This window comes from Convolutriloba macropyga, chromosome 10 (genome assembly GCF_964194025.1).
Source record: "Convolutriloba macropyga chromosome 10, txConMacr16.3, whole genome shotgun sequence".
NCBI classification, from domain to species: Eukaryota; Metazoa; Xenacoelomorpha; order Acoela; family Convolutidae; genus Convolutriloba; species Convolutriloba macropyga.
Window position 1 is genome coordinate 33,223,055 of NC_134477.1, and position 14,432 is coordinate 33,237,486.

A 14,432-nucleotide genomic window follows, 5' to 3' on the forward strand; every position below is an offset into this window, starting at 1 on the left:
AATTAACCATCTGATAACTGGTCAAATTGAATTGACAACAAAAGGTAGAAAAATACAGGCAAAAGGAAACAAAAGTTCCAGTGGTTTTTGGAGACAACTAGTTCAATGTCAAGAAGAAACTAACTATGAACTCAAATCATTAACTACTTCATAAAAAGCAATGGGAAATGTCATTTTTGAGACACATCAGCAGGAAATTCAAAACTCCAACGACTAAAAACTCACACTTTTTTGAAAACAAGTAGTGAAAAAGTACTTAAAACATTCAGATATCAATTAAAGTAACACATAGCTCCTTTTACGCCTCATTAGAGAGCCAATAAGACCAATCGAAGAAGAACGACCATTCTAAGAAAAAATATAGCAAAAGGAGTCAAAAGATATACCAATTTCTCACTCCACTTTAAAGGTAATTTGGAAGAATTAATTGTGAAACCAAACTTTGCTTTGATGGTTCTTTCCCTTCATTTTTACTCCAGCATTATTAATATACCATTTGAACTTGATTTTTGTTAATAAAAAGTTGAACAGATTTTGAAAAGTTTGTAGATTTGTCATAAAATACCTTTGTCATAGAGACTTCAGCATAAACACAGAAAAGGAAGAAATATAGATAAAAACAATCCACCATTTCACTTTCAGAGTTATATATTACTAAGAGCGCCTATAGAGATATATGTTTTGGAGAAAAATCATGGAAAAATGAAATAACTTTGTTTTTTTTTTTATAATTGCGTTTTGACCCGGTTGCATTGTTTAGGAATTCTCTGTTAATTTGGGATTGCTCTGATTTATCTCTAGAGCAATCTTTTTTTAGTAGCAGATTGCCAGGGTTGATCCCATAATCAAAAAAGTTAACAAAAAGTTTCACATTATAGCGTCTATGAAAAGTCGTCCATGAACTTTCAAAAAAGGGAATTTAATGAAATTGAGTTTTCATGAAGTTTTCGGAACCTTCCTGAAAAAAAAGAAAAGCTATGTTTCAAAAAACTAACTGAAAATATTGAATTATAGAGTTTCAAGTGAACAGAAAAATATGGAAATGTTCAAAATCAACAACAAACAATGCACAATGACCAAAAACTGAGAGCCATAGAAAAAATAAAAAATGAATTTAGTGTCGTGAAATTCAGAAACATTTTCAGAAAACTAAAGGTTAAAATCCTGATTCACGGCAAGTATAAAACAACTTAAGAATCAAAAATTGACAGTCTGTTAGGTGAAAAAAACAAAAAGTAAGCCAGGTGAAGGCATGACACAAAAATTCAACGATAACAATTTAAAGCAATTGGTACCTTAATGGAAGGAAGCAATAGTTAAAATTTAAAGCCGATATATTGATGAGAGTTTCGTCAGGAGGCCAATAGAAACAAAAAATTTTAAGATTAAGAAATATGACCTCAAGAAAGCAGCAAAAACACACTTCATTTTTTTAAAGAAAGCTTACAGTTAAATTGTCGGTAATTTTTTTAAAATTCGTTAAATTTTTGTTGGAAAATTTCAAAAAAAAAGTTTTTTCTCGAAAAGAAGCTCGTTAATTTTATTTAGAAAAAGTTAACAATCATGAAAATAACGGGGATCAAATCAAATAATTACATTCATTTCTGCTATGCCTCATTAGCGATCAAAAAAATAGTCACCAATTTCAACTTTATAGACAGCATAAGCTGTGTGCAAAAACAAATAATTCTATTGTCTGTTTATTGGCCACCAATAAATCATCTGATAACTGGTCAAATCGATTATTATGACAACAGAAAGTAGATTAAATGCAGGCAAAAGGAAACAAACCTCCTAGTTGTTTTTGAAAAAAAAGTTCAAAGTCATCAAAAACTAACCATGAACTCAAAGCATTAATTACTGCCTAAGTAGCAATGGGAACTCTCGTAATTGAGACACATCAGAAGGAAAATCAAAACTGCAATGACTCAAAAATTCACTGATTTTTTTAAAAACAAGTTGTGAAAAAGTACTTCAAATCTTAAGATATCAATTGAAGCTATTACATAGCTCCCTTTACGCCTCATTAGCGAGCCGATGATTCCAATCGTACATAACTCTACGGAACAGTACTACAAAACGAGCCAAAAGACATACCAATTTCCTGCTCCACCTAAAAATTAACTTGAAAAAAATGAATCATGAAACCAAACCTCGTTTTCCCCTTCATTTCTACTCCAGAGGTATTAAATTACCACACTAACTTGATTTTTCATTGAGGCAAAAAAATTTTCAAAAATTTAGCAGATCTTAAAAAAAGTTTTTGAACAGATCATAAAATTGTCATAGAATACCTCTGTCAAAGAGAATTTGGGATAAATGCGGAAAAGGAAGAAATGTAGATAAAAACAATATGTCACTTCACTTCAAAGTTTTAAATTATTACGAACGCGTTTAGAAATATAGTTTCTGGAAAAATTACTCGGAAAAATTGAAATGACTCCGTTATATTTATAGTTGGTTTCTCCCCCGATTGCATTGTTTAAGAATTGTCTGTTAATTTGGGGTTGCTCTGATTTATCTCTGATTTTTTTTGTCGCATATTGCCATGGTTGAACCCATAATGAAAAAAGTTTCATATTATGGCGTCTATGAAAAGTTGTAGTAAAAAAACTTTCATAAATGGGAATTCTATAAATTTGAGTTTTCGTGAAATTTTCGGAAACTTCACGAAAAAGAGAGCAAAGCTATGTTTCAAAAAACTAACTTAAAAAATTGAATTATTGAATTTCAAGCGAACAGAAAATTATGGAAAAGTTGTAGTCATAGAACTTCGTAGAATAAAAATTTTCAAAAAATTAAAGAACTAGTGTTTTCATTTGAAAATTTCAGTGCAGTCCCTAAGTTAATCAATGAAATGTACTTTCAACACGGTTGTAGTCATAGAACTTCATAGATCAATTTCGTCATAGAACTTTCATTTATGGCAAAGTTGGAGTTTTACCAATCTTTTAAACACTTTTGCGATTTATGAAGTCACTGGTCCATAATATGAAAGTTCAATGAATAAAAGTTTTCGTCAACCCGGGTGAAATATTACTACGGTTTTTGACTGGGCATACTGATGAAGAATAATACATGATGTATGCTGGTTTTGTAATGGTTCAGTACTGAATTACACTGTGTTTTGACTGCCGGTTTTTAATACAACCGAGTACACTATTTTAGCAAATTCATTTATTATTATGAGTTATGGTTTTTGTAGAGGGGGTCGTATATGGGAGCCCAGGTCAAAAGAGGAGTTCTCCTTCATCAGACAGTTTTTCAAAGACGAGGGGAAAAGTGAGAGGGTGTGGACAGGGTACATCAATCCATACGACTTAAGCAGTAAGATGACTGGTCGAGATAGATCTTATTATGTGAGTGTCACAACCGGAATACCTATTCCAGATATGTGGCAAAAGGGCGAACCTCAACCTGACAGGAACGAATACTGCACCGCTTGGAATAATAAAAATGGGGAATATATTCGGGATTACGGGTGCGATTTGTGGGCAAAGGACTTTCTAGCTCTGTGTGAGTACTGAAAAAAATGGGCAAGGGAAAGTTTAATGTAAGCTCGAAGTAAATTAAAAACTTTTAGGCTGATGAACTAACTCCAATATTTTCTTGTCATTGCAACAAAAATGATAGTCGCGAGACAAATGCTGACACAATTTATTTTAGGATATGACACGTCCAAAAAATAGGCTCATATTTTGAAAATTCGAAATCAAGGCAACTAAAAGAGATCTTGTTCGTGGAAAGCAGCAATTTGTTATTCAAGTGCGTTTTCCTTACGTTCTGAGCATCCCATAACATTATCTCGTCTTCATCTTTTAGTTCCATGTCATGGGGGCTGTAAAGTAGTGATAGATTGCGCCCATGTTGCACGCAGTGCATTTGTAAATTTCAGTATCCAATTAAGATTTAAAATACATAAGACTAAACTTCGGACTAAGAAATACCAATATCTTTTTACCTGCTAAGATGGCTTCTTAAACGGTTCATGTTGGATACTTGTAAACGCGTTTTGAATTCAAATGGCGTAAATATGTGACTTGCAGCAAATTACAAAAAACTGAGTTTTTTAAAATAAACGCATGCCATTTTACTCGATCCCATGACAATTGAGTGAAATAAAAACACCGTATCTGAGGTTTAAACAAACTGAAAGTTTTAACGACTGATAACTTTCAAATAACTCTGGGTGCGCTAGCTGTAGATACGCTGAAAAAAATTAAGCGAATAGACAATTACTTTTTTACTTTATAAGTAGAGTGCAAAGTTGATCACTACTCTTCCCAGGTCCAGGTATCAACGCTAAAAATTGCTTTAAAATGTAAGAACTGCGGCGAATGCTGAGCAAAAATGAAAGAGTTGCTATTTTTAGAGTTGAAGAAGGAAACTCAGTTAGAAGTCGACGCGGCGATTTTCCTATTCTTTTTTGTTCTACGGCGTCGCCTTTTGAGCTTACTATGACGCGTTTTCTTAAGCAAACAACGAAGTGAATCCTGATGCGTTAATATCAACGTAAGTAACTTCCAATCAAGATAATGTTTCGGGTGCAATTGGTAGTACTCTTTAATCAAGTTCTGGTCTTTTTGCTTGCTCTTTGATACTGAATCAAGTATAACATGAACAGTTGTCACTATACTGGTTTGCATAAGTGCTTAAGAAAGCTAAAGATAATTGGAGCGCCGTTTCTCAGACAATAAACAACTGTTTTGATACGGTCTGTACAACGCTCTAAAACTGTAGCCAGTTTCAAGAAACCTCAAAATTGAGAGTCAAGTCTAAATTAACCGGACGGACAATATTGCAACTTGTGAGGTCCTAAAAACTTGTGCTCGAAAAATGTTTTCAGTGGGTAATAATTACTGTCTACAGATTTTTCTAGATTAGTTATTTCTAAGGACTGAGGCTCCAAATGAACAGCAATATGGTATGTAGAATAAATTCGACACGAGAAAATCACATTTCAAACCCGAACAACCACATGCACGTGCTGCTCTTTGTATCAATTGAATTGCATTTTGCGGAGTAACAGTAGCCATGTATTTTCTAGAGGGATAGCGTAACTTTTCAAGAGCCATCTGAATTTGGTGCTTTCGAGAGAATCAAAAACACAAAAAATATTATGTTTAAGACTTCAAATAATATTTGGGGTACTAAAAATTGAGGAACTAAAAGAGTTATAACAGATCGACCGCTAAACTCAATTTATGGGGGTATTTTAATACAAGAGCAAGACGCATGATAGACCATATAGTGTGATAAGGAGAGTTTAGAAAAAGTATACCTGCTCTAATAGCAGGACGAACTTGAGTTCTCGGAATCCTAAATTACGCTCTTAGCGTCTAGAGAGCAAACATCGGCCCTCTATGACACCTCTAACAGTTGAGTGACAGCCTCCAAATAACATATATTATTTACTTAGGTCATTCACTTGCGGTCGCCCACAGGTTGTTTAATTTAGATACGCATGTGAAAATTTTTTGCTGTTTCTTTCTTTGTACGATTCTTAAGTCCCTCCTAAGAGCATGTCAGTTAAATGGAAAACTTTGCGGTGCATATAACAGGACCTACAGTGCTCTCACGTAGGACAGCATAATGTTAACCAATGAGGAAAAAGTGTAATAAAGTAATCTGACTAAGGCCTGGCGAGAGAGAGAGAGAGAGAGAGAGAGAGAGAGAGAGAAAAGAAGATGAAGTTAATTAAGTAGCAGTTAAGTCACTGAGAATGGAGATTGGAATTAAGATGTAATTTTTGATCAGTTGATGTACCGCAAGCAAACTGATTGGAATCAAAAAATGGGCTAATTGCATAAACTTTTTTGTTTAATTGGTATTTGTTATACATTGAAATGTTTCAAATTTGTTATTGCTAACAAGAGTGCTTATAATTCTAGTGCTTTCAGTACCATGAAACAATAAATTTTTTGTGTGTTTGTTCCTGAGCCAAAACGAAAAATTATCGTTCGACAGCCTGAAAGAGTGAACGAGGGGGAACGGCAGAAAAATATGGTACCGCTTGCTCCATTTTAAATAGCCAGCAGTGAAGATAAAAATGTCTTTCATAGAATTGCTCTTTGCTTATTTTTCTCTGACATTCAAAACGCAGGCATAAAATATTTACAAACTCCAAAAGTAAAAAACAGTTCTAAATAATTCTGTGCGCATAGCCAAAACATCTAGCAAAGATGATATGTGAAGAATTGCAGCAGGGCTCACTTTGCTGTGACTAAAAACAATTGATGATTTCTTTAGAGCTAAAAATAAAAACAAAAAAAAATTCTATATTTTTCTTCAATTCTCGTTTATATTTTTTGTTTAATGCTGCAACATGGTTTTTGGCATAAGATCTGCAAATCTGATCTTTTCAACTTGTCTTTGGGCCTTTGCAAAACCAGCGTCTTTGGCACTTAAACGACTAAAAAATGCAAGATGGTGAGTCAAATTCAGGTTACTACAACCAATAGTTGCTTGCCTATCTTGTTAGGAAAAGCCTAACACATTATAGAAAAATTAAGGACTTTTTACAGAAAATCAGAGAGCGGAATTACCATCCAAATACTTTGAATTAAAATATTATTTCTAGATTAATGAATTAAGGCCTAATAGTATATACTCACAGGTTCTATACAATATATCAAAAATCATAGCAAAAATGGCTCCCATAATATATCAAAAATCATAGCAAAAATGGCTCCCATATATCAAAAATCATAGCAAAAATGGCTCCCAGGTATAAATTAGCAATTTATCAAACTTCATGGTTTAAGATTGATCAAAACAACCAATTTTTATCACATTGTAACTTTCGACCAATGTTGCGACGTTTTTCTAAGTCTTATTGTTATGACGTCAAACTGAACGATCAAAACTGAACGATCAAAGGGAATCGGGTTTTTTTCGTGTTCTTCTCCCGCTTCTCTCGATTTAAGGGTCAATCGAAAATTTTTTGTAAATGAGGGTGTTTGTATGTGTGTGCTTGAGTAATGAAAAATTTAGGCTTGAGTTATATTGTGTGCGCTTGAGCTAAATTTTGTTACTCTTTTCTTTTCCCGTTGAATATTGCAAGTTTTCTTTGTTTGTTTCTTTTTTCTGATGCTACTGATTATAAAACAGAAACGTCCAACTTGGTTCGAACAAATTGTATTGTGATAAAATAATTTTGATACTCTATATATACATACACGATTTTGATATGCACGTGCATCCGGTTGATCTCTCAGATCCAACAAGCAAAACAAGAACTGAGAAAAATTTACATTTGACATATGAATCATTAGCACCCAAAATTGAACCCACCCCCACATTTTTTTTTAAATCAGTGCTGTTATCTACAAGAAGTCGACTCAGCAGTGTGTTGCTGTGGGGGCCGAAGTCCCACCGAGTGGAACAACTCTATCAGTCTCAAGTTGCAGATTCCCCGGTGAGATAATTCCAGTTTTTGGTACTGCGGCAGTCTATAAAGAGACGATGTAGTATATTGTTTTCTTATAAACAGTTTTTTGCACGCTCAAAAATGAAGTACAAGAGCAAAAGAAGCTTTGACAATTGAAAATTCACCTAAGACAGACATTCGTTCCGAGAATGAGGTAAATCCCAACCCAAGCAGTGGTTTAACTCAACCGATGTCGAACCTTACAATAGAAAATAAGTTCCATATTTCACCTGGCTCTATTTTATTCATTCCTGACACAGCCGACAAATTATATAAGATCCAGGTATTAGAACATCTTTTGGAAGAAACGAAAGTTAGATACATTGGATGAGGCCCTGATTACGACTCTTGGATCAACTCAAAATCAATATGGTCCTATTGGTGTTTCAAAAAACCTTTAAGTAAATTGAAAAGAATCACCAAGGAACTGTCAGCGAAATTGACGATCTGCTAATTAATGCCAAGTGCGCACTCTATGTAAACGAAGCATTAACCGGTTTGAGCTCCGAAAGAATTAGAACAGATGGTAACCTTCCAGATATAAAAACGTTGCTTCACACTAAAGTCCCGACTATCCGCTATGTCCCTATCAATGTACGGTACAAATGGTCAGAGCTTTTCTCTGACGTCATTACTGATTGCATTGAAGATCCTAATACAGAATTAAACTGGAGAAAGCTCTTCGGATTGTCTAAATGCATTTTACGTGCCAGTAACAGAGGAGGGCAAAAACACAGGCGGAACAACGACCAAAGAATTCTAGAAAGAATTAATCGCTGGAACAGCGGAGACTTTGGAGGACTATGGAACGAAGCTTGCTCTTTGAAACAATCAAAACAATCAAACGATACAAACTCCGAAGAGATTATCAAACGAGCAAAAAATTTGTGTTTCCAGGGCCAATATGGCAGAGCAGCAAAAGTTTTGGCTTCTGATTGTTTTGCACCAGTCAACAAGGCAACTCTCGATAGTTTGAAAAAATTGCATCCCCCTGAAGAAAAGCCTATTGTAGTCCAAACTTTTTCATCACAAGCCTATCAATTCAGTGAGGAAAATGTTTTGGAACAGCTGAACTCGTTTTCAAGATTAACAGCAGCTTGTCCTTCAAAAATGTTTCCCGAACATTTTTTGCATGCTGTACAGTGTACTGCTTCAGATCAGTCACAAGTTGCTTTGAGAGTACTGACTAAGCTTGTAAACATAAGCTGCCGTGGGGAACTTCACGAATTTGTTTGAAAAGCTCTATGTAGTGCATCTTCATCAGCCTTGCTGAAAAAGAAAGGCGGTATTCGCCCTACTGCAGTCGGAGAAGTCTTGAGAAGGCTAATAGCTAAATGTTTAGCCAAGGAAGCAAATTTAGAAGCAAAGGAACTTTTCCAGAGCCTGCAATTGGGTGTGGGAGTGAAGGGAGGAGCGGAAGCCATCATACATTCAACTAAGATTTCGTATGAAAAAATACTCACCTCGTCCAGTTCCTCGGGTATTTTGCAAATTGACTTTTGCAATGCATTCAATTCGATAAAACGCAGTGAAATGCAGAAAGCCGTTGCAAATTCAATGCCAGGCATTGCTGCTTTTACCAATTCCTGTTATTCACAACACAGCCAATTATTCTATGACAAATTTGTTGTTAGCAGTGAAAGCGGTATCCAACAAGGCGACCCATTAGGCCCTTTGCTTTTCTCTCTGACGCTCTGGCCCATTATAGAGAAAATTCAAGAAACTGCGCCAGAGCTTCAACAGCGTTCCTGGTATCTAGATGACGGTGTCTTGGTGGGCTCAGAGGACGATCTCATTAAATCTTGGGATCTTCTATGCCGGCTCGGACCTGATCGCGGCCTCCACATCAGGGTCGATAAGTGCGAACTGTGGTCCACGGTAGATTTAGACAGACTGGATACAAAAATAAAACGAAATGATATTTCGGGCCTTCAGGTTCTTGGAGCTGCGTTAGGAACCCCAGAGTTTGTCTGCATGAAACTTAACGAAAGGATAGGGAAAATAGGGGTACTTTTCGAAAAGTTGGACTATCTTGATGACCCTCAGTGCGCCCTAGGTATCCTACGCCACTGTATTGGGTCCACCAAAATGGTGTATTCTTTGCGTTGTCAAACGCCTACAAGTCCAGTTGTTAAATCACTAAAAGAATTTGATGCCCAACAGCGCAAAAAACTTGAGAATATCCTTGGAACTGTTCTTCCAGAAGAATCCTGGACTCAAGCAACCCTACCCATAACCCTTTCAGGTTTGGGTGTTCGCCAATGCCAAGACCAATGCCAAGACCACCCACTGGCGAACTGTGGGTGTTCGCCAATGCCAAGACCAGATCAGTTGGTTCTGTTCTCTCCTCTGAAGATGTTGTTTCCAAAATAACCGGTGAGAGTCCAAAAAACTGCCATTTTTTCAGGATCTTTATTCCAGTATAGCACAACTGGACATTTCAAACCTCTCACAAAAGATGATTCAGCATTCTCTTGTTCTCAAAGAGAATCTAGCTTGTGAGAGAGAATCCGCCTGACTTCTCTCATTGTCTGTCCGACATGCTGGAGCTTGGTTGTCTGCTCCCCCCATTCCAGCTCTTGGGCTTCATATGGCACCAAATGAGTTTAGAATTAGTGCAAAGTAAAGGTTGGGTGTCCCTGTCTACGACGCCGAAAGGAAGTGCCCGTTCTGTAAAGCAGGAGTTCTTGACATCTATGGGGATCATGCCATTGCGTGTCACGGTCGAGTAGACGCAATTGCAAGACATGACCGTATTCGAGATAAATTAGTGTCTGCTTGCTCATCTGCGAATCTCTCACCAGTAGTGGAAAAAAAGAACCTAATTCCAGAAAGCCAGTCACGCCCTGGAGACATCTTTGTCCCTACTTGGAAAGCGGGAAAACCTGCTGCATTTGATGTAATTGTTACTTCGTCGCTGCAATTCAACTCTCTCACTAATGCGGCTACAAAGGCAGGATACGCACTTGATGCAGCAGATGAAAGAAAATATTGTCTCCACGACGATAGCTGCGCAAAGATGGGAATCACATTTGTTCCCCTTGCAATTGAAGTCCTTGGCGGGATATCGGCAACCTTCAAGAAAACACTCAAGCGGTTGGCTGTGTTAAGTGACAATCGTTCCTTCCAAGCGCAGGGGTTATCTGTAGCTTTCTGTAAACTAATGCAATCCTTGTCAATCACCGCTATTCGGGGATCAGCGGAAATGTTGCTGGCACGGGCTCCATAGTAGACTATTTTGCTTTTTGGGTGCTCGACTGCTCGGAGGGGAGATGGTTGATCCAGTACTTTTGCAATCATTGTCGACAGATATGATCAAGGGGTCTGCCTCAATGATTTTGACACGCTCTTTATGGCCAGATTTAACAAATTCAGATTCAGAAGAGTCGAGATTGGTCTATTGCGGCTGAGCTTAACAACTCAGAAATTAAATTGAATAGCGCACCAAGGTCATTTCAAGCAGTTCAATTTAGAATAGCATGACAAGCGAATTTAATGCTACATCCTACTGAAGCCATACAGATTTAATCAACATTTATATTTAGCAACTATTATTAGTACGCAATCGTCATTCATGAAGTCAAACTATAACTCAAACTCGAACTACCTCAACAACCAGCAAAACAATACTACGACTTAACAGTATTGCATCAGATTCTTTGCAATTGGATTGCGAATCAACCTGTTATTGATACAGAATATTCGACAAAACTTCTACATGGTTAACAAATTTCCCATGACATCAAATTTACACTGAAAAAGTGACGTTATGGAAAAGTGTTCACATTCTGTCGACATTATTATCTACAACCAATCAACAGTTGAATTTGACATGTAAATCCACGTGACTAGCAGCATAAAAGGAGCTTGAAAAACTACCAAAAATCAGTAGAAACTTGTTAATTTTGTCTTATTAAACCGACATACAGTGCGTATTGAAGCACACTTTCTTGAGCGGTAAATTACTTGTTATCGTGTCTTGTTTCTGTAGATCAAATCAGTGATTGTACAGCCTAACTTTACTTTGACTTATTGAAAATAGAATTGACTTTGAAATTCTCAAATTTTCACATTGCGGAACGAAGTTCTAATAAGTAGAGTTACAGAGCAGATAAACTGTTCGTTCTTGTTTCATTCATTTACCAGTAGCCTAGGCTGATTCCAGTTAGTGGATCAGTAGATCTGAGAACTTGGTTACAAAGATATACAAAACTTTGTATTTCGCCCATGTATTAAGATTGGGTATAAAACATAAAAGGTAGCCTCATCAACGCAGTTTACCCAGCGTTGTTTATTTTTACATCAGATAGTAGGCCTACCTAACGTTCTTAACCCTGTGAAATTTTATCTCACTAGTATTTGTGGTTAAGGAGATATTATCGAAAAACCTCTAATTTGAGACTATTTGGTTATTTGAAAATTTGGACTTTTGCATAATTGAGGCAAAGTCATTTGTTATTTAGCAAAGCTGAACAATTAGTTATTTGAAATTATTGAACAACAAGTAATGCAACGGTAATCTACAGCATAGCGGATAATACAGTTCACAAAAGTTAACTGCAAAAACACAATATCCGGACAGATTTGAAACCGCTGAAACGAACTGGGCGGTGTAAAGTTTTCCTTGACTTTGATAGGAGAGCAGCCGTTACATTTGCTCCGCCGACCCGGACAGTGGAAGGCAAACTGCTGTCCAACCTGATGAAGAGATTGCCGAAGGCAACCCCAAAAGAGAATCAAACAAATCAACAGCAACAGGCCAGTGAGGCGAACAGAAGAGTGCAATTCACAAAGCACGTTGAAGAATTGACCTCGTTTAAACGGAACAAGCAAAGCAAACAGCAACCAGGCAATTCTAGCGCAACCAGCAGAGAGGTGCTTCAATCAACAGCTCACAGGTACGACAAGAGATTCCGAGACTTAGTGGAAGAAGTCAACACTAAAAGAAGTCTTGGCTACAAAATAATTGAAGATTCAGATCGACCCAACAAATTAAAGGTCCTCTATCAACAGACTGTCCACCTCCTAGAGGAAGAAACACCCAAGCAACTGCAGCGTCGAAACAAGCTTGTGCCCTACCAAGCAAATTTCGTTGAAGAACATCTGAAAGAAGCAAGGAAGTGCAAAGCAAGTTTGGACTATCATTGGCTTTCATATATAAGCAAAGGCACGCAACCAGAATTGAATGCAGAGCAAAACAACGCAACCCAAGCTGTGAATGACAGTGAGAGCCACAATAACTACCCAACGGACAGCCCAGTTGCTCAAACAGTGCAAAATGGAGCAACAGCAAGTGGCCAAGAGACGGAAAATGTTTCGGAAACATCTTCAGCAAAGCAAAGGCGAGAGGAAAGGATGAAGAAATTCGATATCGAATTCGAAACCAAGATGCGACTGGAAGAGGCACGGTTCGAGCGGAGGAAGCTAGAGCTAGAAATGCAAATGATGGAACTGGAAACCAAGCATCAACTGCTGGAGGAAGAGCGTGAGCTAGAGCGCAAAGTGAAGAGAACAGCATTAGAGAACGATGATGCTCGTTCCCAATCAACTGTTGCTCGAGACAAATCGCCCGCCTTTCAACTGGACCCCCAAGAAAAGAGATGTCTCTGACTGGGCCAGCAGAATCGACAACTGTCTAACACCAGATCGATCAACAGCTCGCTTCGAAGTAACCCCTGAAGTGAACAGGCAAAGTCACTTCTCACGATATCGCAGTTCACGAGACCGATCCTCAAGTGTTGAAGACCGAGACGTTTCCACCAGAGCTGGTCTATTACGATACAACACTGGCTATTCAGGTAGTAGTAGCCTACCAAAGCTGAAGTTGAACAACTTCGACGGGAACCCTCTCGAATGGCCTGAGTGGTCTAGTATGTTCATTGCTACAGTGGATCAACGACCAATACCAGACTCAGTGAAGATGAGCCATCTGAAGACTCTACTGACAGGCAGGGCAAGGTCAGCAATCTCTGGAATGGGCTATTCTGGACAGTTCTATGGTGCTGCATGGAGCATTCTGGAGAGGAAATTTGGAAGGCCTCATGTGATCATTGATGCACAACTGGAGAGTCTTCGCAAAGCAAGTCAGGTGAAACCACACGACTCAACAGGTCTGATCAGTTTCTCAGTTATTGTTTCGAGCTTTGTGAATGTGCTCAAAGAGTACAAGCAGATTGGTGATCTGCAATCAAGCTCGACATTGTATATGGCAGTAGATAAACTACCCCAAGTTCTCAAAGAGAAGTGGTGGTTCTATGTTGATGATAAAGATGAAGATTGGCCTGATCTGATTATGATTGAAAAATGGCTATCAAGAATAGCATTCGTGCACGAAGGGTTTTCAACTTTCAAGGGAGAGCGAAGAGAAGAAGACCGAAGAAGCACAAATAGAGACAAACGGTTCTCGAAAAACGTCGAACTTCAGTGCAAGTTGCAACGTGAAAGAAACGAAGCAAACGCAAAGTGATCACTGTCCACTAGCTGATGGCACTCACAAAATATGGAACTGTCCACTATTCAGGAACATGAGTGTGAATGATCGGTACGCAGCAGTGAGAAAGCAACGCTTATGTTACGGATGTCTAGGCAAAGGACATGCAATCAAAGATTGTAAAGTCAATGCGTGCGGCATCAATGGATGCATCAAGAAGCACAACCGATTGCTACACTCAGAAAACCAAATGGACGAGGGCAATCATGCAGTCAACGTAAGCGCAGCAACAATCAACCAGAGTAACGAAGTTACTAGCTTTCTTCAGATAGTTCCTGTCTCAATACAGAGCGGTGGCAACAGGCTGAACACATATGCTTTCCTCGATAGTGGATCAACGGTTTCATTCATCGATCAAAGTGTGCAAGAGAAGTTACGAGCCCAAGGCACCGGTGTGACGCTCAACATAGCTGGCATACACGGAACGAAGGATCTGAAGACAGAAAAGATTCCTCTCAAAATAAAGGGACTACATTCAAAGGAGCATTCAATTGAAGCGTTTGCACACCCGTC

At 37.9% G+C, this 14,432-nt stretch overlaps 1 protein-coding gene across 1 annotated transcript in view; it reads left to right on the top strand.

Annotated features, from left to right (window-relative positions):
• LOC142348467 (uncharacterized) overlaps positions 1–3,592 on the top strand; it is a 31,764-nt gene extending 28,172 nt beyond the window's left edge. The window contains exon 3 of the mRNA XM_075399842.1: positions 3,206–3,592. Within this exon, the coding sequence (XP_075255957.1) occupies positions 3,206–3,527 (322 nt within the window). The 3' untranslated portion in view covers positions 3,528–3,592. The remainder of the gene's footprint in view (positions 1–3,205) is intronic.
• The last annotated feature ends 10,840 nt before the right edge of the window (positions 3,593–14,432 follow it).